This window comes from Capra hircus, chromosome 2 (genome assembly GCF_001704415.2).
Source record: "Capra hircus breed San Clemente chromosome 2, ASM170441v1, whole genome shotgun sequence".
Classification (NCBI taxonomy): domain Eukaryota; kingdom Metazoa; phylum Chordata; class Mammalia; order Artiodactyla; family Bovidae; genus Capra; species Capra hircus.
In genome coordinates this window covers 20,430,964-20,454,333 of record NC_030809.1, presented here as the reverse complement: position 1 = coordinate 20,454,333, position 23,370 = coordinate 20,430,964, and the positions used below count along the sequence as shown (strand labels likewise).

Sequence of the window (23,370 nt, the reverse complement as noted above, 5' to 3'; positions counted from 1 at the left end):
GTATAGCAACGCTGGTGAGTGGTTAAATGAGTCTTTCACTTAAGAAGAGGCTTACCTTATCACCTTTGTCACCTGCTGCTCCAGGACGGCCACTGTCTCCTTTCATCCCTTTCTCTCCTGGGATCCCAATGGGTCCTGGTGGTCCCAGGGGTCCAATAGGACCCTGTGGCCCTGGTGGTCCGGGTTGACCCTAAGAAGAAAGATTAAAAAGTAAGAGAGTGCTGGATGAGCCTTAAGTAGAGTTTTCTAACACAAATATATGGTGACTTGGGTTTACAGAAGACTGGAAAATTAAAGATGGAGCAAATTTTAACAACAGAAGGACAAATGATGAATTAATTGCCAAAACAGAAAGAAAATGTTGTCTTTTTCAATCTGAATCAAAGCTATACAGTAAATCTGAATCACTGCACGTGCACACACACACCTCTATATACCGATTATAGTCCTCTTATTCTTTTCATTCTGTCATTGAAAATTAAAAATTTATTTAGCTGCATCGTGTTTTAGTTGCCGTGCATGGACTCTCCAGTCGTGGCACACGAGCTCAGTAGTTGTGACATGTAGGATCCTAGTTCCCCAACCAGGGATCGAACCCACGTCCCCGGCATCACAAGGAGACCATCAGGGAAGTCCCCTGAAGAAAGTAATTTTTAAATGAAGTCTCATTAACATTATGTTAGTGACACAAGAGTGAGGAAAAACTGCCAGATCTTTCATTTCCTTCAAATGACTAATGATTTGTCTGCCTTTTTAGAGAGAAACATTTCTTTTCTAGCTGATTTTATCTGCTCTCTTATCCCTAATTTGGAAGCTGGCTCTCCACATCACATTACTTTTATGCAATCTAACTTCCTTTCCATGAATGAAAATATCACCTTTTTTTTTTAGGCAAAGAAGTTTCAGGAACGCAGCTCTCCCCCTGAACACACAGTGGGAATATCTCTGGGACAAAGAAGAGGAAAGCTCTGCTCTCTTTAAGCCTGTTCCCCTTTGCATTTAGATGCACCGATGCCATGAATGCAATGTTCAGACACCACAGCGAATCTCACAGCTCTTTCTATTCTGAAGTAGGCAGGTTGATATATCTCAGCATCAGTTTCTCTGATCAGTTTCCAGATGATCATATCTAGCTTCCTCCTTGACATCTCCTTGAATACAATGGTTGTTGTGGCTGGTCACCCAGTCATGCCTTTGTGGCCCCACAGACTGTAACCCTCCAGGCTCCTCTGTCCATGGAATTCTCCAGGCAAGAATACCGGAGTGGGTAGCCATTCCCTTCTTCAGGGGGGATCTTCCTGACCCAGGGATCAAACCCAGGTCTCCTGCATTGCAGATTCTTTACCATCTGAGCCACCAGGGAAGCCCCAAATACAATGGTACCTCCAGCTTAAAAAAAATAAAAAATAGAACTTCTAATTTTTCTCCCCAGATCTGATCTTCCATTCACCTTCTCCAGCTCCAGAAAATTAGGGATCACCCTTGCTATTCCTCTTTCTCCCACAGTACATTTAACCCATGCTCAATTCCTAGCCATTTCACTTCCAAAAGAGATCTGAAACCTCCCCCACCTCACTGTCTTCTGCCTGGCTGCCACACTGGTGCAGCCAGCATCAGCGAGACCTGCACTCTAGGCTCCCAAATGGTTCTCCAGCTTCCTTTTACCCGCTCCTGGCCTTTCTCCAAGTGACATTAAAGCAGAAATCAGATCACGGCATGGCCCTGCTTTTCAAGTTCTCCTTGCCTTCCCACTGCAAGCAAAATAAACCCTGTGCTCCTCACCTTCCAGCCTCACAGAGTGTGGCCCAGATTCCCTTGCCTCCTGGGCTGTGCCTGCCCCACACTCACCGCGTCCGCCACGCTGCTCTTATCTGTCCCAGGGCCTGGGTGCAAGAACTTCCTCAAAGGCCCTTTCTCTAGATCTGCACATGACGTGAGTCTCTCCTGAACCGCCACCAGTGAAGGAGGATTCTCAGTTCATCCACAGCCCCATTAGTCTCCAGCAGGGCACTCTGTCTACTTCTTTCTTAAGATCTTAGCATTTCACATTTTTTTTTTTTAACTTTTGGCCCTTCCGCACAGCCTGTGGGACCTTAGTTCCCTGACCAGGGATCAAACTTGCACCCCCTGCATTAGAGTCTTAACCACTCAACTACCAGGGAAGTCCCTCACAGTTTTACAATTATGTATTTGCTCATCAGTTCGTTGTCTGCTCTCCAATGAGATACTACTACCATGAGGGTGGAGACATCTGCTCACCATTTAAGTCTTCTATCTACCAGCTGCCATGGCCTTTGGCTCAGGAATGAATGAATGAATGAAGGGTTCGTGGGGTGGTAACTATGCGCTCAGGCTTGGTGGTCCAGCCTGACCATCCATCCACTCCAGAAATACCCTTCCTGGACCCTGGAAAGTGATTTTTGAACTTTGCAAAAAAGGAATGCTATCAAATGCAATGTTTATGACATATTCCTTGATTTTACACTTCAAATTTATTTTTATAAAATAACCAATGTATGGGAATAATGAGGCTCTTTGAATGAACTTAAGACTCTCAAGTCAGGGTTTCTAAATGATACTTCCAGCCTCCGCATTCAATCTCTGTCTATAATTTGATGTGAGCAGAGAGTATCTTAGATTCAAATGTTTTGTTAAAATAACTCACTTTGCAGTCTTATGATAACACCTCTATATGAGGTAAAGAGAAGCTTTTTAATGAGAAGTTTATAACAGTGATTTCGCCAGTGCGGGGTGATCTGGCCACATGACACCATGTACTGTGCACACACATGTCCAGCTGTGTTGTCTAACAGCTTCAGAGTCTGTGCTCTATTTCACTACAGTCTGAAAACACTCTGGATCCATCTGAAGTCAGACTGTTCATCTGCCATTTTTTTGTGTGTTTTCTAAAAATTTTCCAAATATTTAAGAAAAGTCATTGAATCTCCCCTTTCCCCACCAGACAACCTGGATAACTGCATTCAGTGAACAAGTGAAGTCTTGATCTGTGGAGAGAAAAGCTGAGTGGATTTCAGGGGAGATCTGCTCAGATCAGATCTCTTAAATCTCTGGGCAATTCTGAATCATTAGTGCTCAGCTCCAAGCATGCATGGGGCTTCCCGGGTGGCTCAATGGTAAAGAACCTGCCTCCAGTGCAGGAGATTCAGATTCAATCCCTGGATTGGGAAGATCCCCTGGAGAAGGGAATGACTACCTGTTCCAGTATTCTTGCCTGGAGAATCCCATGCACAGAGGAGCCTGGGGGGCTACAGTCTATGGGGTTGCAAAGAGTCAGACATGACTTAGTGACTGAATAACAAAAACCACCAGTGTGCACAGGACCCTGCACAAGAATGTAGGTAGAGTCAGCCATAGGTATGTGGGGCCCAGGGAAAAAGACTTTTTGAACAGTCCCATCTACATAAAAATTTGAATCATCTGAAATCAATGTATAAGCACCATTCTGGTGACCCAATCTCAGGAATCCTATGAATGAAATCCCACAAGGGGGCGAGTGAGACTGTTCTGTTAGGCAGCCACCCTCTTGAAAGCAGGGCCAGTCACGGGCCCCAGCCCTGAGCATGAGCCCCAGAGCTCCTCATGTGCTCAACCCCCACAAGATAAACAGAGTGCATCCTGTTGAAACTACTTAAAGCCCAAGCTGGAGCTGCCACTGCCTGGGCACCACTTAAGCGAACTTCCATAACTTATCTGTCCCTGTGAATGATCCACAGGACTGAAAATGGGGTCTGTCCACTCAGCCAATCCCCTAACACCAAGCTGACCCTGGACTCTATGCTTTCTTCCTCACTCCTTTTTTCATTATTGACAACCTTTTACATCTGCCTACATTTTACAAGTCAAAATCATACTTTATTTGTACTTTCCCTTCTCTTCATACATTTTCATTATCATTAGAATAGCTGCTAGTCCTTGAGCACCCATAAAAATACTATAAGCTTAGAATTTTCAAGAAAGCTTACATGTATACATAAGTGTAACAGAAAAGACAACAATAAAATATAAAATCTAATCACATGGGCACCGACCATTTAGGGCACTTTGAGGCCATATCTATTTACTCTAGATATTATACAATTTCTAAACTACAGTCTAAGTGTCAGCATAAATAGTGACTTCAGCTGACCTTTTCTACGTGTTACTTAATCTCAGTTGGTTTTGATTAATTACCATAAGGCTCAGGAAATAACTGCTTTTTCATTAAGTTTGGAAATTATCTGTCTTACATATCATTCACACAAAAAGTTCTAAATTATCTATTGTGAACACTGTACTTTACAATAACCTATGATCTAAAAACAACAAAATGCATGTCTGGACAGAAAAGGGGAACAGAAAGGACAGCCAACTCACTGGCTATAATTCTCTTTAATGTATTTCGTTTTAGACACTCGATGCCGAGTCCAAGCCACTAATGGAACTTTGGAGAGAAAAGGAAAAGGAGTGGAAATATTGAGCACAGTGGCAAGAATGATAAAATTGCATTCAATATAGAAATGTGTCCTGATTGAGAACACACCAGCTAAAACACCCTTAAACAGAAATACTTCGAGCGATGGTAATCTGTAGTATTAAACTTTCTGTCCCTCCCTTTTGCTACCTCCCCAGCCCTGATCGGTCACACTGACATCCCTGAAGGGATGTCAAGCTCTGTTCTTTCGCAGACTTCTGTGTCCTGTCCCTGAAGCACCCCTGCCATACCCCCCAAGTCATCTCTCACTCCTCCCCTGGAAAAACCCCACTGTCCGCTACCCTTACCCCACACCCTTCAGAATGAGATGCTTGTCCAGGATGCCTGTGTAATGACACTCCCCGTCCACGCCTCTGATCACCTCTTTGTCTGTGTGTCCCCAGCCCCACATCCACCAACCAGAGCTCCTGGCAGACAGAGTCTAGGTCCCCGAAGCCATGATGCAAGAAAAGCAGAGAACGATACTTAACAAAATCACGTGGTCAGATCCACCACCCAACCCAAGGGAAGACTGTAAAGGATCTGCTTTCTCCTGGCTCTGAATTGCTGTCCCCGGAAGTGGCTGAGAGTAGGGATGGGGACCTGAGATGACTCCACCCGGGCTGAGCAGAGCAGTGGCCCTGAACGCTGCCCTGTCGGTGTCTGTGGTTGCTGAGATCTGACATAGGGGTCTTCCTTCAACCACACTAAACTGCACATACACCCCCAGCGTGCAAGCGGAAAAACGAACAGAGAGCATCAAAGGCCTCCTTTCTCTAGGATGGACTTTGCATTTTGTTCTACATGCTGTGCTGTTTTTTCCTCTTAATTGTTGTCTCACTACGGAATACATCTTAAAAAATACTCTAAAACCTTGTATGCCAGTATTAAATATGCCAGAAAGCCGTGCACGAAAACTTCCTAAGCACCAGTATTTGAAATAGTCATTGTGAGTTTATCTAATCTGAGTAAATCATTTATCCACAGTGATGGAATAATTCTACTTTCATTAAATCACTTCATCAGATTGATTATATTCTTTGTAGCGAAAGATGGAGAAGCTCTATACAGTCAACAAAAACAAGACCAGGAGCTGACTGTAGCTCAGATCATGAGCTCCTTATTGCCAAATTCAGACTTAAATTGAAGAAAGTAGGGAAAACCACTAGACCATTCAGGTATGACCTAAATCAAATCCCTTATGATTATACAGTGGAAGTGAGAAATAGATTTAAGGGCCTAGATCTGATAGATAGAGGGCCTGATGAACTATGGACAGAGGTTCATGACATTGTACAGGAGACAGGGATCAAGACCATCTGCATGGAAAAGAAATGCAAAAAAGCAAAATGGCTGTCTGAGGAGGCCTTACAAATAGCTGTGAAAAGAAGAGAAGCAAAAAGCAAAGGAGAAAAGGAAAGATATAAGCATCTGAATGCAGAGTTCCAAAGAATAGCAAGAACAGGTAAGAAAGCCTTCCTCAGCGATCAATGCAAAGAAATAGAGGAAAACAACAGAATGGGAAAGACTAGAGATCTCTCCAAGAAAATTAGAGACACCAAGGGAACATTTCATATAAAAGAAGGGATCAATAAAAGGAAAAAAAACATGTTTAAAAGTAAAGAGTTGAGCTTACTAATTTATCAGGCAACACTAAAATTAACTTCACAATGAATAGACATAAATAAGGGGATGACAGAGGATGAGATGGTTAGACAGCATCACTGACTCAGTGGACATGAATCTGAGCAAACTCTAGGAGATGGTGAAGAACGGTGCTGCAGTCCATGGGGTTTAAAGAGTCGGATGCAACTTAGCGATTGAACAAGACAAGACACTTCTGTAACTACAGAATCATTAAATAATCACAAGAATTTTGCATCTTTAAAAAAAGGAGTTTTGGGTTTTTTTTTTAAGAAATATTCCACTCCTACCCCTGCACCTTTCACCCATGCTAGGCAATGGATCATTGCATTTCAGTCACTGTAGCGAAAAGAAAAAAATGCCCAAGGGAATGAATGGCTGGCTGTCAGAGGTAGGATCCCTGCATTTTTTCTGTTTTTTCTTTCTTTTTTTTGCTACTGTGGGTCTGGAATTGCCTCTGCGGTTTATGACCTTCAGTGAGAGACGGTGAAGTCAGAAAAAGGATTCACTGAATCCAGAAAGGACAATCGGCCTGACAGCCGAGGAAGCTCTGGCATGCCATGGGAAGCCGCCAGGCCATGGCTTTCTACCCAAAGGCCAGCCGGACGCCGAGTCATCAGACCCATTCACGCGCCTCCCCACTGCGGCTGCAGCCGCACCGGGCTCTCGGGCCAGCTGAACAAATAAAGGCTGAAGGCGATCGGAGTGGACACTGGCTCCCACGCCTGCCTGGCTCTCGGAGGCCAGAGCATTCCTTTAGGATTCCCCCTCATTAACCGTCCGTGTCAGATGCGTCTCTTGAGCTGGGCTAGGATCAAACTACCTTTATTTCACAACATTTAGTACACGAGACCAACAGAGAAGACGATATGTGCATTTTAACACCTAAATCTTCAAATCAGCCTTTTGGGCTACCACTGGTCTGCTTGCTTCTGGGAAGCAAACCCTAAGAGGAATGGAGGAACATATGTACACCCATGGCTGATTCATGTGGTGTATGGCAAAAACCACCACAATATTGGAAAGTAATTTTACTTAAAATAAATTTTTAAAAAAAGAAATCCTCCGTCTATTGAGCAGTGTGAGGACTGGGAGAAACAGCTGCAGGAAGACAACGGCAGATGCACACACAATCACACTTTTTCTGCCACTACTTCTTGCTCCTTTAGAATCGGAGAATCCGCGCAAGAACCCTGAGTGAATGGAATGAATGAACAAACAAGAAAGGTGCTTTCATTATACTGTTGTTTAGTCACTAACGTGAAAGTGAAGTCACTCAGTCGTGTCCGACTCTTTGCGACCCCATGGACTGTAGCCCACCAGGCTCCTCCATCCATGGGATTTTCCAGGTGAGAATATCGGAGTGGGTTGCCATTTCCTTAGGAGATCTACCCAACCCAGGGATTGAACCCAGGTCTCCCGTACTGTAGGCAGACACTTTACCGTCTGAGCCAGAAAGTAAAAATGAAAGTGAAGTCACTAAGCTGTGTCCAACTCTTTTGCAACCCCATGGACTGTAGCCTGCCAGGCTCCCCTGTTTTTGCTTGGAATTTTCCAGGCAAGAACACTGGAGCGGATTGTCAATTTCTTCTCCAGGGGATCTTCCGGACTCAGGGACTGAACCCACCTCTCCTGATCTCCTGCATTGGCAGGCAGATTCTTTACCACTGAGCCATCTGGAAAGCCTTTTATTACACTGTTTACACATAAATTTCCAAATCACTCTTGGCCAATAAGACCACGACATTGATCATCAAAAGTGTCGCAGGAAGGGGAAGGTATTTATTAAGCTTGGTTATGCACCTGGGGTGTCCATATATTACTTCATTTAAGCCAACCAGCAGCACTGAGGACAGTGGATTATTATTCCTATATAAATGAGGAAAGTCCACATATAACAGTGCTCATCAAATTAGTTAAAGACCTCTATTTTTCTGTTCTCAAATCTAATTTCCTAGTCCCATCCTGTATCTCTGACTGTTCTGTAGGAACTTTCTTGAATCTTCTTCCCTGTACATTCACACTCATCATGTCAGAAGCTGAGCTCACCACGCCCAGACTGGTTTTCCTGCCTTTTTCCTCCCTGACTCAGCAGACAGCAACTTGGGTTTCTTCCACCAGCTAAGCTGGGTGGTGACCCAGCTGTCAGCTTTGCTGACCCTCTATCCCTCCTTCTCCCAAGACCAAGCCTATCACTTCTTTCCCTGAATTAATTCTCAGATGTCTGTCCCTCTGGACCCTGGGTCACAGTCTGGTCATCCACGTGGGCTACCCAAGCACCAGCCTCCCCTGCTTCCCTAAGTCCAATCTCCCCCTCACTTGCACCTACCAATGTCAACTAACCCTCAGTCTTCCCTATGTTGTGTCCTTGCTTCCGTCAACACTGCAATGAGCACAGCCCATCCTCCTCCACGCCAGCAAACCATGGTCCCTAAGGGCCTGCACCCACATCCTCTGCTCCAGTCACATTTGTGCATTCTCTTTGCCTGAAGGAATAGCAGCCTTGGTATCTGAGCCCTGTAGCTCAGATTCAACCTTCCCCCAACCCAAATTATGATGACAACAATGATGACGATGCTGGGACACCCCTCACAGAGCACTCACCCCATTCTGGTCCCTGGAAAAGTACTATGCCTTCCTCGCATGGAATCCTTACATCCTTAGAGTGCAAAGTCATCCTACATCTACTTTTTCTTCCCCAAATGAGGAAGCCCAGGCTCAGAGAGATGAAGGCCACTTGGCTACCACCTGGAGAAGCAGAGTCACACCCGACTTCAAAGTTGCTGCTTCCCTTTTCACTACAGTCCTTTTCAACCTCACTCTTGTATAAACTCTCATATCCACCTTCAAACAATTAACACCCACATAAGCTTAGCACTTATTTCTCATTATTGTTTCATGCATGTTACTTTAATATCTACTTGGGGTGATGTCGTCCAGTAAGATTACTGGGACCAGGAATCTGTGTAATAAAACCACCCCCAGCCCACCTTGGCCACTGCCTTCCACGGTATAATTAAATATACACTCAAGCACTTATTTATAATCAAAATTAACAAAGAAGAGTTTGCCAGCAACCCTGTCTTTTAAATTCTTGACTGTGTTTCAAAAACTATGCCACTAGGTGGCACTATAACATCACTTAAAGCTCAACTAGGCCTCAATGTGCAGCCTAAACCCTTTAGGGGTGCCTCCAAGGTCCTTCTCTATTGCAAATGAAACAACTGCTGGAGATATAGGAGGATCATAAGATAAATAACAACAACAAAAAAGGTGTTACTCAAAGAGTAGACAGTCCAAGGAGACCGGACTGCAATGGCAAGTGTTTTCTTGTGCCTTAAGTTCACCTCATTCAATAAAGGAAAAAATTGGTCAGTTAAGTCTATAATATCACTGACTCAGGATTTTCAGCTGTTTTAAAAAAAATTTTAATGGAGGTTAAATGAATATTATTTATTTTTTCATTAATATAAGCAAGACAATAATGTGTCCTTCCAAATCATGTAAAATTCATTTATTAATGTCTTTTAATTTGATAAATAGGCTGTATTTTTGTATCATTTTTTTTCCAGTTTTTTTTGGAGGGCCATACCTCAAAGTTTGTGGGATTTTAGTTCCCTTGGGCCCGTGGCGGCAAAAGTGCAAAGCCCTAACCAGTGGACAGACAGGTTAATTCCCCATGGGAATTAACATCTTAAACTTACACAGTGCGGTATCAAGTATATCATTAAAACTGGAAGAAAGGGGATTCCCAGGATCTCAGTTCCTTTCCTGGTGAGGGAATTAAGATCCTGCATGCAGAGCGGCAGAGCCAGATTTTTTTTAAAAGATGGACAGCGTAATGATTCAACTCACATACATCATGAAATCACAATAAGTTTAGTGAACATTCCTCACCTCATATAATATAGATCAGAAATAAAAGAAAAAAGTTGTTTCTTTAAGAGGAAGCTTGATGCAATGGGAAAAAATGCTGTACTGAGAACTAGAAGACATGGCTTTGCTACTGAATGATAAATAAGGTCACCCACCTACTATACAGCATGGGGAACTATCTTCAGTAGCATGTTTAGAAAAGAATGTGTGTGTGTGTGTGTGTGTGTGTGTGTGTGTGTGTGTGTGTAACTGAATCACTTTGCTATACACCTGAAACACTGTAAATCAACTATAGTTCAATTTAAAAAAATAATTAGGTCATCCCTTGATCCAGGTCATGGAACACTGGTTTTCCCATCTTCAGTAATGGTGTAACATTAGCCCAGCCTCGTACCCCTCCAGGTACAATGGTCTCCAGCCCAGACCTCCCGCCAGGGTGCAGTAGCCTCCCGACAGGTTTTCCCTAATAATTCTCCCTGCCCCTCATTGCCTTCACTATATTCTCCAAAGAGCAGCCAGCATGTTCTTATAACATAAATCCAACCTGTGTCTACTCCTCCGAACATCTTTCAAAGCCTTTCCTATTCTTTAGGATAACCCATATCTGGTTTTTCAGTTGCTATGGGAATGCACCAGGCAGCGCCGAGAGCTCCTGGAATGCCACTCGAGGAGCTTGAATCCAGGTGTCTCTCTTTCTCTCCTCTGCTCTCCAGGGGTCCCTGCCCCTGGCCATTCCCATCCTTCTCCCTCTCCTGAGTCTCCAGTGCTGGGCCCCCTTCCTCCTTCTGCAGCTCTGCTGGGCTGCCCTGACCTCTTGCCACTCTCTCTTGGGCTTGCCCACCTCCCTGGAGTCAGGCACCTCCAGCTCTGAGTATCCTCTGTTTCCCTCCCTAGCCCAGACTCTCTTCTGAGCCCCGGCCACATATCAGTATGCAAAGTGGACTCATGATCATCCCTTTACGTGTGCTCCTCGGCCACCCGCCTCCGTCCACACAGCTGTTCACATCACCCCAGGGTGTCCCGTGTGCTCCCTGCCCCACCTGGAGTCTCCTCCTTCCTACCCATCTGCCTCCCGAATATTCTCAACACCCACGCTCTTCCCCTCCATGTTTGCCCCTTTGCTGAGCCACCATGACCTCCCACCAGGGCGACTACAGTAGCCTCCTGACAGGTTTTCCCTAATAATTCTCCCCACCCCTCATCACCTTCACTATATCCTCGCAAGAGCAGCCAGCATGTTCTTATAACATAAATCCAACCTGTGTCTACTCCTCCGAACATCTTTCAAAGCCTTTCCTATCCTTCAGGATAACCCATACATATCTGGTTTCTCAACTGCATCCCTTACCACTCGCTCCCTCACCTACATGATCAAACCTTGCTGGCCACCTCGTGGCCCATCCAACACGCCTGCCCATCTCCTTCTCACTTCAGGGCCTAAGTAGGGGCTGCTGTCTCTGCCCAAACACTTACAGTGGTTTGAAGTGTGGCCACAAAAAGATACGTTTATGCCCTAAGCCTGGAACCTGTTGATATCGCCTTGGGTGGCAAAAGATGTAATAAACCTAAGGATTTTGAGAGGATGGTTTTTGTTCTGTGTTATCCAGGTGGGTCCTAGAGGCCATTACATGTATCCTTATAAGAGGGACATGGAGGAAGATTTGGTCCAGACACGCAGGGGAGAAGGTATGGAGGCAGAGGCTGAAGTGATGTAGCCACAAGCCGGGGCTGGAAGAGGCAGAGAATGGGTCTCCATCCTGCTACGGGGAGAACACGCCATGCTTCCCCTAGGCCATCGCTGGGTGACCTCTGTTTCCACCAGGTCCAAGATATCCTGGCACCGTCCACCATGCACATATAGGCTTCTGTGCAAAATCAAGTTAGGGCACTAGATTATCCACCCAGGGAGGAAGAAAGGGTCTTCGTCTATTCTTTTCCCTGATGCATCTGAAACACCCAGACCACCCCACATCTGGCACTCATCAGGCACCCAGGAGGAACGGCTGGAAGGTGAGTCTGTCTTGCTATATGGACTCCCAGCTCCGGGCCACAGGGACCCACCTCTTTACCCCCAAGGCCTCACAGCCTCCTCAGATGCCTGGCACATGGTGAATGCTCAGTGGCTGTTTGCTGAATGAATGAAAGAAATCGTTGTTGCCATTGTTCAGTCACTCAGTCGTATCTGACTCTTTGAAACTCCATGGACTGCAGCACGCCAGGTTTCCCTGTCCTTCCCCGGTTTGCTCAGACTCATGTCCATTGAGTCAGTGATGCCATCCAACCATCTCACCCTCTGTTGCCCCCTTCTCCTCCTGCCTTCAATCTTTCCCAGCATCAGTCAATCAGCTCTCCGAATCAGGATTCAAAGGCCAAAGGATTGGAGCTTCAGCTTCAGCAGCAGTCCTTCCAGTGAATATTCAGTGTTGATTTTCTTTAGGATTGACTGGTTTGATCTTGCAGTCCAAGGGACTCTCAAGGGTCTTCTCCAGCACCACAATTCTAAAGCATCAATTCTTCAGTGCTCAGCCTTCTTTATGGCATAGATGGAAAGAATGGCTAATAACAGTGATTTGCAAATTCACATATGTGTGACAGAGGAGTGGGAAAAAAAAAACACAGCACTTGAAGACACAGCTGTTTCCCTGTGGATTTCTTAGCAACTTATAGAAAATGGCATGTGAAAGGAGAAATATAATTTTCTTTCCTAAAAACTCTGTAATTCACTTTAACTAATTTAGTCACATGCTACCTTGGTGCAAAACAGCTGTCCTTGTAGTCACAAAGTCTGCTCCCGTGTTCCTGTGTGGAAGATGCCCTGCCTTGAAAAGCACCTTATTTCTTACCACCACCACCAAGGCCGACTCCACTTTGGTAATGACCTTGATGCTCTAGAGTTCAGCCTAGTCCCACATTTGCTGAGCTCTGCGCCCGCCTGGCCACGGTTCACGCTGGGTCGCAGAGCTCAGCAATCATCGTTGCTATCGGACTGAACTGAGCGTGTGCACGAACACACACACACACGCACTCACTCACACACACACACACACACGCAGGATTGAACTCCACCCAGGAGACCAAGGGCACAGCTATAAAACACTGCCCGTTTAATGAGGTGACTGACCGGGGCAGACATACCAAAATCTACCTTCAGACCCAACCCGTCACTGGGGTTTCTTGATGAGGTTTCATACAGTTAGCCCATTTGGTAAATAATAGAGGCAAATTATTTAATAAAAGTAGCAGGCAAATATAGGCTTGCTTTCCATTTTTCAAGCACAAATGTTGGGTTTAGAGAGCGAGATCGTCGGCATACTGAAATCCACGCTAATTAGTTGGAGTTATTCCTCTGGGTTGTTTAGTTGCTAAGCCAAGTCCGACTCTTTGCAACCCTATGGACTGCAGCCCACCAGAGTCCTCTCTCCATGGGATTCTCCAGGCAAGAACATAGGAATGGGATGCCATGGCCTTCTCCAATTCCTCTATATACGTGAGGGCTAAGTCACCTCCTGTCCGACTCTTTGCGACTCTATGGACTTTAGACTGCCAGACTACTCCGTCCATGGGATTCTCCAGGCAAGAATACTAGAGTAGGTTGTCAAACCCTCCTCCAGGGGATCTTCCCAGCCCAGGGATCGAACCCACGTCTCTTATGTCTCCTGCATTGCCAGGCGGGTTCTTTGGAATAACCTGGGAAGCCCCATTCCTCTATATAGATATTGGCTATTAATGATAGTATTAATAAGCCGAATGATATAAAATGATATCTCCCTTCTACCCCCCAGGTCTCCCATGCCCTGTTCAGAAATATTCTCGTGCACTGACATATAGGATTCAGACTTTTAGCTTCTGTATGTTTCCATTCTTCAAAATTTAACGTTAATATTTATGACAAGGGGAACTACTTTAACCAGATAAACCAGTTACAAGCTGGCAGGTGGCAGGCTGCATTCTATCAGGAAATCTGTTTAATTATTAAGCACTATAGTTTTTTTTTTTAAATGCTGATCCCTTTACATGACAAAAGGACCACTCAGCCCCACAGAGTCCCCAAAGCTGAGGTCCCTTCCTGGGACCCCTCACTCAGGTCCCCTGCTGTCACCTCAAGGCTCCTGCATGTGTCAGCTCAGATAAGACCTCATATGCCAGACGATTCTCCAGCAGGGACACAGTGAGCTAGGGAGTCGGTCCCGGAGAGGAAAGAGGCAGCAAGAAAAAGAAGACATCAGAACCAAATCACCAAGGGGTAGTGACAGACTAAATTTGCCAACTTCTCTGCTGTCACTGGAATTTGCGTCTATCAAAATGTAACATAATCGACTTACGCAAGCTTTGAGAACATGAAAATAATTGCTCTGAACCATTTATCAGGCTACAGTTATAGAGTGTACTAGAACACAGTTGCGTGAGTGATAAAAAGGTGGAATTCTAGAACTTTGTGTGCAAATCATTTAATGATAATGAAAAACGTTAACAATAGCTAAAATTTCCCAAGGAAATTCCATTTTTATCATGGACTGCAAGCTCTTAGGAGTGGAAGGGACAAGTGAATGAGACTGCAGGAAAAAATACCTGTATGTATTTTGGTGATTTATAATTCCCAAAAGAAAGACTGGTTTTCTAATGGGTGATTTTGGTTTCCAAACCAAAAATAAACCAAGTCAGATCGTAAGTTTTAAGCCATTTGACCTTCTAATGTATAAAACTACCAAACTATAAAGTTCTATTGACTTAACAGTTACAAGACTCCCTTGAATGGAAAACAGTATTATTTTTTCTGGAATAAAATATAGAAAATGTCTTTATTATCAAGTGAGTTACTAAAGCAACCTTATAAAAGGTTCCATCCTGGTCTGTGATAACACGTATATAATTTTCCCTACAAGAAGACATCCATCAAAAAACATAGCAATTTCTCCTTTGAAACTGCTGTGCTGCACTCAGTCATGTCCAACTCTTTATGTCCCCTTGGACTTCAGCCCGCCAGGCTCCTCTGTCTGGGGGATTCTCCAGGCAAGAATACTGGAGTAGGTTGCCATTTCCTTCTCCAATGGATGAAAGTGAAAAGTGAAAGTGAAGTCGCTCAGTCATGCCCAACTCATAGAGACCCCATGGACTGCAGCCCCCCAGGCTCCTCTGTCTGGGGGATTCTCCAGGCAAGAATACTGGAGTAGGTTGCCATTCATTTCCTCCTCCAGAAGATCTTCCCGTTGAAACTGATAAAGAATAATTTGATATCATGCCCAATGCTATGTCATTAATATCCATAAAGAGGGACTATAATGGGGTTTGGGGAAATGATATGCAGAGTCACAAAATACTTCAGAAGCCAATTAAGTTACTGTCATATGTGAAAAGTCATGCCCACATCACAGAACCATAGGCTGTTAGGAGGACAGGACCAGTCCTTTAGTACAAACTCTTATTTCCCAGGTGAGGGCTCTGAACTCCCCTCAAAACCAAAGCGGTAATTCCCAGTGTCCTACCCTCAGACTCGAGGTCTTTCCAGGATGCTACTAAACCTTCAAAAGATCTTAGTACAGCAGTGGCCACATTCCCTTCTGTAGCCCAAAGTGCTTATTTCTGGTTCTACCTGATATAGAGTTGTTAAGACAAAAACTCTAAACTCGGTGAGATGCTCACTAACGGGTTTACACGTTGTGTGTGAAAGACTCGGAGGAGAAACTTCTTGCTAATTCTATTCCCATTTCCCTTGGACTTGGCAGGTCTTCCCACATACATGGTGCTTGTTCCCTGGCTACCAGCTCAGACTTCCAAATCCTGTCCAGGCTCAAATCCGAATTTTAAGCTACTGATTTAAGTGTGTTAACTACCTATTAGGTGCCATCTACTGCGATCATCTCAAAGAAATACCTCCAAAAATGACTCTCAGCTCTCAAAGAGGAGAAACTAATGGAGGCAACTTATATTTCTAGAGCATCCGCTACGAGCCAGGAACCAGGATAAACATTTTACATGGGTCCTTTACAACCACTTGTAAGGAGAACATGCTTACAATTTAATCAAGAGGGTCAGACACATCGACAGTCGAACCCAGAGCTATAGGTCAGAGTGCAGAAAGCATCCCAGAGGGAACCAGGTTGCCATTAGGGGGCCATCTGCACTGTCTGGGGCCAGGCAGGAGACCTTGTGGGGGGCAGAGTCTTTCCTGAGTTCCTCTAGGGAGGGCGGAAAAGATGGAGAGTGAGTGGAAGTGGGAAGGCATCCCAGAAAAGGGCAGAGAGGATGTGTCATAAAATCAATAAATATTGTTATTGCTTTCTGGTCGTGAATCCCTGGATGATTTATTACGCTACTTCTAGAGCTGACTCATTGGAAAAGACCCTGATGCTGCAAAAGATTGAAGGAAGGAGGAGAAGGGAGCGACAGAGGATGAGATGGTTGGATGGCACCACTGACTCGATGGACATGAGTTTGAGCAAGCTCCGGAGTTGGTGATGAACAGGGAAGCCTGGCGTGCTGCAGTCCATAGGGTCGCAAAGAGTTGGACATGAGTGAATGATTGAACAACAACAAACAAAAAGTTTTTCAGTATTATCTAAATGGTCCATAATAATCATATATGAATATTACAATAAAAACCGCTATAATCATTTTTTTTTAAAAAGGTAGAGGAGTGGGAATATTTAGATTGTGTTTGAGGGACAGTGAGCGACCCAGCTAGTGCAGTGGGAGATGGTCCAAGGGGAGGTGATGGTGACTACTGATGAGAACACATGTTGGGGCAGGACTGTGAACCTCCAGCAATGCAGGAGTGAGACTGAGGGAACCCCCTTGGTTCCTGCCCTTAGATGCATCCCAGTTCAGTTCAGTTCAGTGGCTCGGTCGTGTCCGACTCTTCCAGATCCCATGGACTGCAGCGTGCCAGGCCTCCCTGTCCATCACCATTCATGGAGTTTACTCACACTCATCTTCATTGAGTCAGTGATGCCATCCAATCATCTCATCCTCTGTCATCCCCTTCTCCTCCTGCCCTCACTCTTTCCCAGCATCAGGGTCTTTTCCAGTGAGTCAGTTCTTCACATCAGGTGGCCAAAGAATTGGAGTTTCAGCTTCAACATCTGTCCTTCCAGTGAACACTCAGGACTGATCTCCTTTAGGAAGGACTGGCAAAATGTGGTCTACTGGAGAAGAGAGATGCATCCCAACTCCACCTCAAACCCTAGCTTCTGTCTCCACTGAAACCCTCGCCCAGCTTGGCTCCCCAACCCTTTCTATAGACACAACAGCTTTGATTTGGGGCTGGACAAACCACTCAGTCAGCCATTCAGCCAGAAGAGGCATCACTTCCCTCTTAGGAAGGCCCTGCTGTTCCACTCAGGGGCTGTGCCACCTTGGAAAGTGCCTCAACCCTCGTAATTCAGCTTATTCCTGTTTCTATCGCCCACCTTGAGCTGTCACTGCGGTGACTGGAGAGATGGCGTGAGACTGGCTGGCCGCCTCCCAAACCTCCTCCCAGTTATGCACAAGGCACGCTCCCAAATTCCTAGCTGGAGAACGTCGCCAGCACCTCGCAGCCATCACCAGGGATCCATCTGTGCCAGGAAGGGCAGAGGTTGACCGGTGTTCCGCACACAGCTCTTCTCGACCACCCAGAAACTGGGACAAAGACAGCAGGTCACGAAGACAGAGGCCCACCCCTGTGAGCCCTCCTGACCCACCTCGCTGAAGGTCTGGTGATCAGAGACAGCACATACCCTACGGACGCAAATGCCTGTGATGGTTCCACAGCCCAAGGACACAGAAGACAAAGCATCAAGGGAGCAAATATAAGGGAACCCAGGCTTGAGTAGATTCAAGTGGCCATGGGGGCTCCCGAATATTAGGATGAGAACTGGCGTTTGAACCCAAGTGCCATCCTCTTCTCCTGGACCACGGGGCAGATGCTGGGACCGAGACCTTCCACGTGAAAGTGAAAGTGAAAGTGTTAGTTGCTCAGTCGTGTCTGACTCTTTGTGACCCCATGGAGGTCACTGCAGCCTACCACACTCCTCTGTCCATGGGATTCTCCAGGCAAGAATACAGGAATGGGTTACCATTTCCTTCTCCAGGGGATTTTTCTGACACCGGGATCGAACACAGGTCTCTTGTACTGCAGGCAGACCCTTTACTGTTTGAGCCACCAGGGACACCCACCCCTTCCACATATAACCAAGTTATTTAAAACTCTTGGAAATCCAGGGTTCCCTATATTGACCAATGGACATAATAATCCTCTGGCCTCAGAACTGCTGTGGACTGAGAGCAGGATTTCTCAACCTCGGCACTGCTGGCATTTGAGGATGGATAGTTCTTTGATGGGGGGCTGTCCTAAGCATTGTAGATATCAAGCAGTCATGGCCTATGAACGACTGGAACCAGAAGCACCACCACATGCAGGTGTGTCAGTAAAAAAAAAAAGTTTCCAAACATCATTAAGTCAGAGGACCACACCTACCTGTCTCATCTCTGTTCTGTGGTGTTCCCATCCCATTCCTGCCATGGAGCTGATCCCTCCGTTTCTCTTGGACCTCAAGCTCCAGGGGTCTTAAAATCTTGGCTTGCAATCTTGGCACGTTTACATGGACAACCTTGTAAAAACACCAGGCTTTTTTCCTGACTATTGGGACCACTGACATGAAAAGAGCTAAAGCATTTCTTAAAGTGCTCGTTTTTAGGGTCCTAACTTTGCTTTCTGGCAAATGCAGTTTTCAGATTTTATCGTCGGGACGTCCCTAGTGGTCCTGTGGTTAAGACTTCACCTTCCAATGCAGGGGGTACGGGATCAATCCCTGGATGGGGGAGCTAGGATCCCATGTGCTTCACGGCCATAAAAACGTTAAACAGAAGCAATACTACAATAAATTCAATGAAGACTTTAAAAAATAAATAAATCATAAAAGCGGCTGGAGAAAAAGCTCAAGATGATTCTGATCCAAAAGTTGTGATATATTGGAAAAGAAACAAACCAATTCAAGCAGAAAGGGATTTGCCATAACTTAAGCTCAACAAGGAAGCTGCTTATAGCAAAGGAGTTGACAAAGGAACCACACACATATTGGATGACTACTGTGTGAAGATAAAACAATGCTGTGTGGGAAATATATGGTCCTTTCTCTCAGAAAGGTAATATTTTGGATCCTTGTGGACTGATCTTTATGGAATTGTGTTTTTTGAGCATCACACACAGCCCTATTGGATCCATCTGGACACGTTTCAAAAATCACTGATCTGACTCAAAATTGTATAAAACTTCTGAAATATACTCTTTTCTTGTAATTCGGTGGGAGTGTTTTTAACCAATGGGATGGTTTGATCTAATAGTCCCAGCACAGGTGAATTAGTGCCTGCCAACTGCTGCTGTCAGGATATGTGAGAGAGGTTTACAAATAAATGTTCAAGCGACCTCATATACTATAACCAAGAGGGTTATTATTGTGCCTCTCAGGACAGAGAATCGAGTGTGGTCATCAAAAGCACTGTGGACTTGAGTCCACCTGGGTGGACTTGAGCAGGGTGCTCAATTGTTCTGTGCTGATGTCTTTGGCTCTGCAAAGATGGTACCATAAGATGGGAAGAGAGTTATTGTGAGGGATTGCTGAGCTAAAGCACTTTGAGCACGTCAGACCAGTGCCTGGCACATACGAAGCATGTGATGAATGCAACTGTCACTTTGATTACGGAACACTATTCCACAAGGTTATAAAAGACGTCCAAGAGTCATGCAGTCAAATGCCTAGAAACACTTCTTTCAACAAAGTTAAGCGGGTTTTTTCTTAACTCACGACAGTATTAATACTTCTCAACTAGTGCTTTTAAAACATGAATATCGATATGGCGACCCAGCATGGGCTGTGTACACCAGGTCCCTTTCTGTACAAATTGATTCAACAATAATGTATTGATGACAGTGGATAGGATGCTGGGTAGAAGATCTCTAGAGCTTATTCATCTTGCATAATTCATCTTTATGCCCTTTGATTAGTAATTTCCCATTTTCCCCTCCCACAACCCATGCTGAATTGTACATGACTCACCCGAGATCCCTTTTCAGGAAAGCACTGGCAAAGAGAGCAATCTCTTCCTCCACAGAGACCAATAAACTTCTTTCCACCCTAGAAAGTGAAGCATTGATTTAGTCGACCAGTATTCATCACCTAGCTGGGTACACGATATATACATTAAAACAAGCACTCTTGGTTTCTCTAACTAATGAGATGTTCACAGTATAGCTTTATCTCTGAGTCTCTGAAAAGACTAATACTGATATACAAAAAGGCAAAGAACTTACACTGTGGCTTGATAATCAACGTGATGAATTGGGAGTTTGGGATTGACATATATATGCTATTGATACTATGTATAAAATAGATAACTAATGAGAACATACTTTATAGCTCAGGAAACTACTGAGTGCTCTGTGGTGACCTAAATGGGAAGGAAATCCAAAAAAAGAAGGGATACATGTATACATATAGCTGATTCACTGTGCTGTACAGCAGAAACTAATAAAACATTGCAAAGCAACTATACTCAAAAATAATTAGTTAAAAAAATTTTTTTTGAAAGAGTTCATGATTATGTGGGCAGGATAAAAGTTTACATGAGCTAGGATTTTTTTTTAAAGACCTCCTTTGAAGTCATTTATGTTTAACCAGAAACTTCTATGATTTGTCTCTCTTGGTAAGAGTTTGTTTACCAAGTTGTGAACAATTTCAGAATGTTAACTATGTAGCTGGGAAAACCGCACGTATACCACGGTGTCTAACTTAAATTATAAGAGTGAGTTTTCTTCCAAGACTCTCTTCCTGTACCTCCAGGATCAGCTAGGGCATGCGTCCCCCAGGGAGGCCCTCGTGGGTCAGCACTGCCATCACAGTCTTGCACTTGAATTAAAACTCTTCCTCCTACAGCTTGCTGACACCCCAAGACGGCTCCTCTGACATTTCTCTCAAACCAAAAGCTTCTGAACTTGAATAATTTGGGCCTTTTCCCCACTTCAAGCTAGCTTCACTACCACGCTGTTTAGAAAGTTAAATTACAACATGATCATATATTTTCTTAACTTTAACCCATCCTACACACACACACACACACACACACACACACACACCCCTATGAGAAGAATCAGCCCCATTTTCTCACAAACCCTCCTTATGTACATGGCGAGTCCTCAGTCGCTTCAGTATGAAAGTATAGTCCTAGAGGAATGGTGTCCACAAAGAGACCCTTAATGACAGCCAGAACGCCACGCCTTCAGTGAAGACACACTGAGCATCGATTCGTTCATGGCGGTCAGCGCTGCATGGTGAGAGGGCAAAGGTGGTGCATCAGCTCTCGGTGCTGGGAGCCGAGAGTATGGACAGGACCAAGGCATCCTGATAAGCCGCTTCAGTTGTGTCCAGCTCTTTCATGGACTGTAGCCCACCAGGCTCCTCTGTCCACGGGAAGAATACTGGAATGGGTGCCATGCCCTCCTCCAGGGGATCTTCCTGACCCAGGGACTGAACCTGTGTCTCTTGCATCTCCTGCATTGGCAGGTGGGTTCTTTATCACTCGTGCCATCTGGGAAGCCCCAGATAGGGCCACACACTTCTATAATTAACAGATCTTTTAAAACTAACAACAGTGTAAACTTTAGCCTTTAGACCAACACATAATGGGGAAAGATCACACAACTGAACCAATATGTACTGTCCTCTTTTTTAAAATTGGGGTATATCTGCTTTACAATGATGCTGTGTTAGTTTCTGCTGTATGACAAAGTGAATCGGCTATCAGTCTGTTCAGTAGCTCTGTCATGTCCGACTCTTTGCGACCCCATGGACTGCAGCACACCAGGATTTCCTGTCCATCTTCAACTCCCGGAGCTTGCTCAAACTCATGCTCACTCTACTGAGTTGGTGATGCCCACCAACCATCTCATCCTCTGTTGTCCCCTTCTCCTCCTGGCCTCAATTTTTCCCAGCATCAGGGTCTTTTCCAATGAGTCAGTTCTTTGCATCAGGTGGCCAAAGTTTTGGAGCTTCAGCTTCGGCATCAGTCCTTGCAATGAATCAGCTATATGTGTACATACATCCCCTTCCTGTGGCTTTCCCACTGCCTCTTCCCATTCCTGCCCCCTCCAGGTCACCAAAGAGCACCCAGCTGAGCTCCTTGTGCTATGTAGCAGGTTCCCACTAGCTATCTGTTTTATATAACAGTGCACATTTGTCGACCCTAATCTCCAATTCATCCCCTCCCCTGTGTCTATGTGTCTCTTCTCTATGTCTGCACCTCTATTCCTGCCCTGGAACTAGGTTTATCTCTACCACTTCTCTAGATTCCACATATATGCATTAATATACAAAACTTGTTTTTCTCTTGGGGACCTAATTAAGCTTAAAAGATTCTGCACAGCAATACGCACAGTTCATATAGAAGATATGTATATACATAAATATACTATACATAAATACACAAACACACTTATGTAAACCATACATGAGTATACATGTATATGTATGAAATGCACAAATGTATACATATCCCCTTCATTACATATACATGTACAAAAGTATACAGCCCCATATACATACACAAGTGTATATGTATATGTGATGTGAGGGAAAGGAGTCTAAGTGGCATACTTTCCTTTTCAATCATACAATTAAGACTTCTTTTTTATTGAAAAATGTGCTCAGAAAAAATATTTTGATTAATCATTAATTAAAAGTACATTTTATAAACATAACTCTTATGGGTCATTGAAAAATACATAAAAACTTCAATCTTGACAAGAGCTAAGGAATTAGATAATTTAAGTTAAAAAATGTAATTGAAGTTTCAGAAACATATACCTCTTGAGCTTTGGGTAACACTGTTATCTATGAATGCAGAAATGTTAAGTTCAAAACCCTGATAAGGTAAAAAAAAAAAAAAATCAAATGCTCAGGGCCAGGTCAGGACAGCATGAAAGCACTTAAAATAACTATTCTGAACATTTGGGTTCATTTAAGGTTGGGATTCATTACTATGTGTTTGGTGAAATACCAAAACAACCAGAGAAAAAAGAAGGTCAGTTGGTTAGATGGCTTGATAATAGAGGCAAGTTTCTTATTTTTTAAACTTTATTATGCTAAGCATTACTGAGATGTTTGTAGCAAAATTACATTTCAGAGAAGAATCGGTTCAAAGTAGATTAGAAGCATTCTAATAAAGAAACACATAGAAAACTTCAACTTGGACCAATAAAAGAAAAAAGCAAGAAGCAATTTTAGTCCCTACAAAGTTCTTCTACATCAGACATATCCCAACAAACATCACTTTAAAGGAGGGAGGCATCTATAAAGGAAGAAAGTGTACCTCAGGACCAGACTGTATAACCCCATTAAAAAGAGATA

At 44.4% G+C, this 23,370-nt stretch overlaps 1 protein-coding gene across 3 annotated transcripts in view; it reads right to left on the bottom strand.

Annotated features, from left to right (window-relative positions):
• COL4A4 (collagen type IV alpha 4 chain) overlaps positions 1-23,370 on the bottom strand; it is a 146,338-nt gene that overhangs the window by 99,283 nt on the left and 23,685 nt on the right. For all 3 annotated transcript variants that reach the window (XM_018058850.1, XM_018058852.1, XM_018058849.1), the window contains exons 4-5: positions 20,026-20,103; positions 56-190 (exon numbers count right to left, since the gene is read on the bottom strand). In XM_018058850.1, coding sequence (XP_017914339.1) covers positions 56-190; positions 20,026-20,103 — 213 coding nt within the window. The remainder of the gene's footprint in view (positions 1-55; positions 191-20,025; positions 20,104-23,370) is intronic.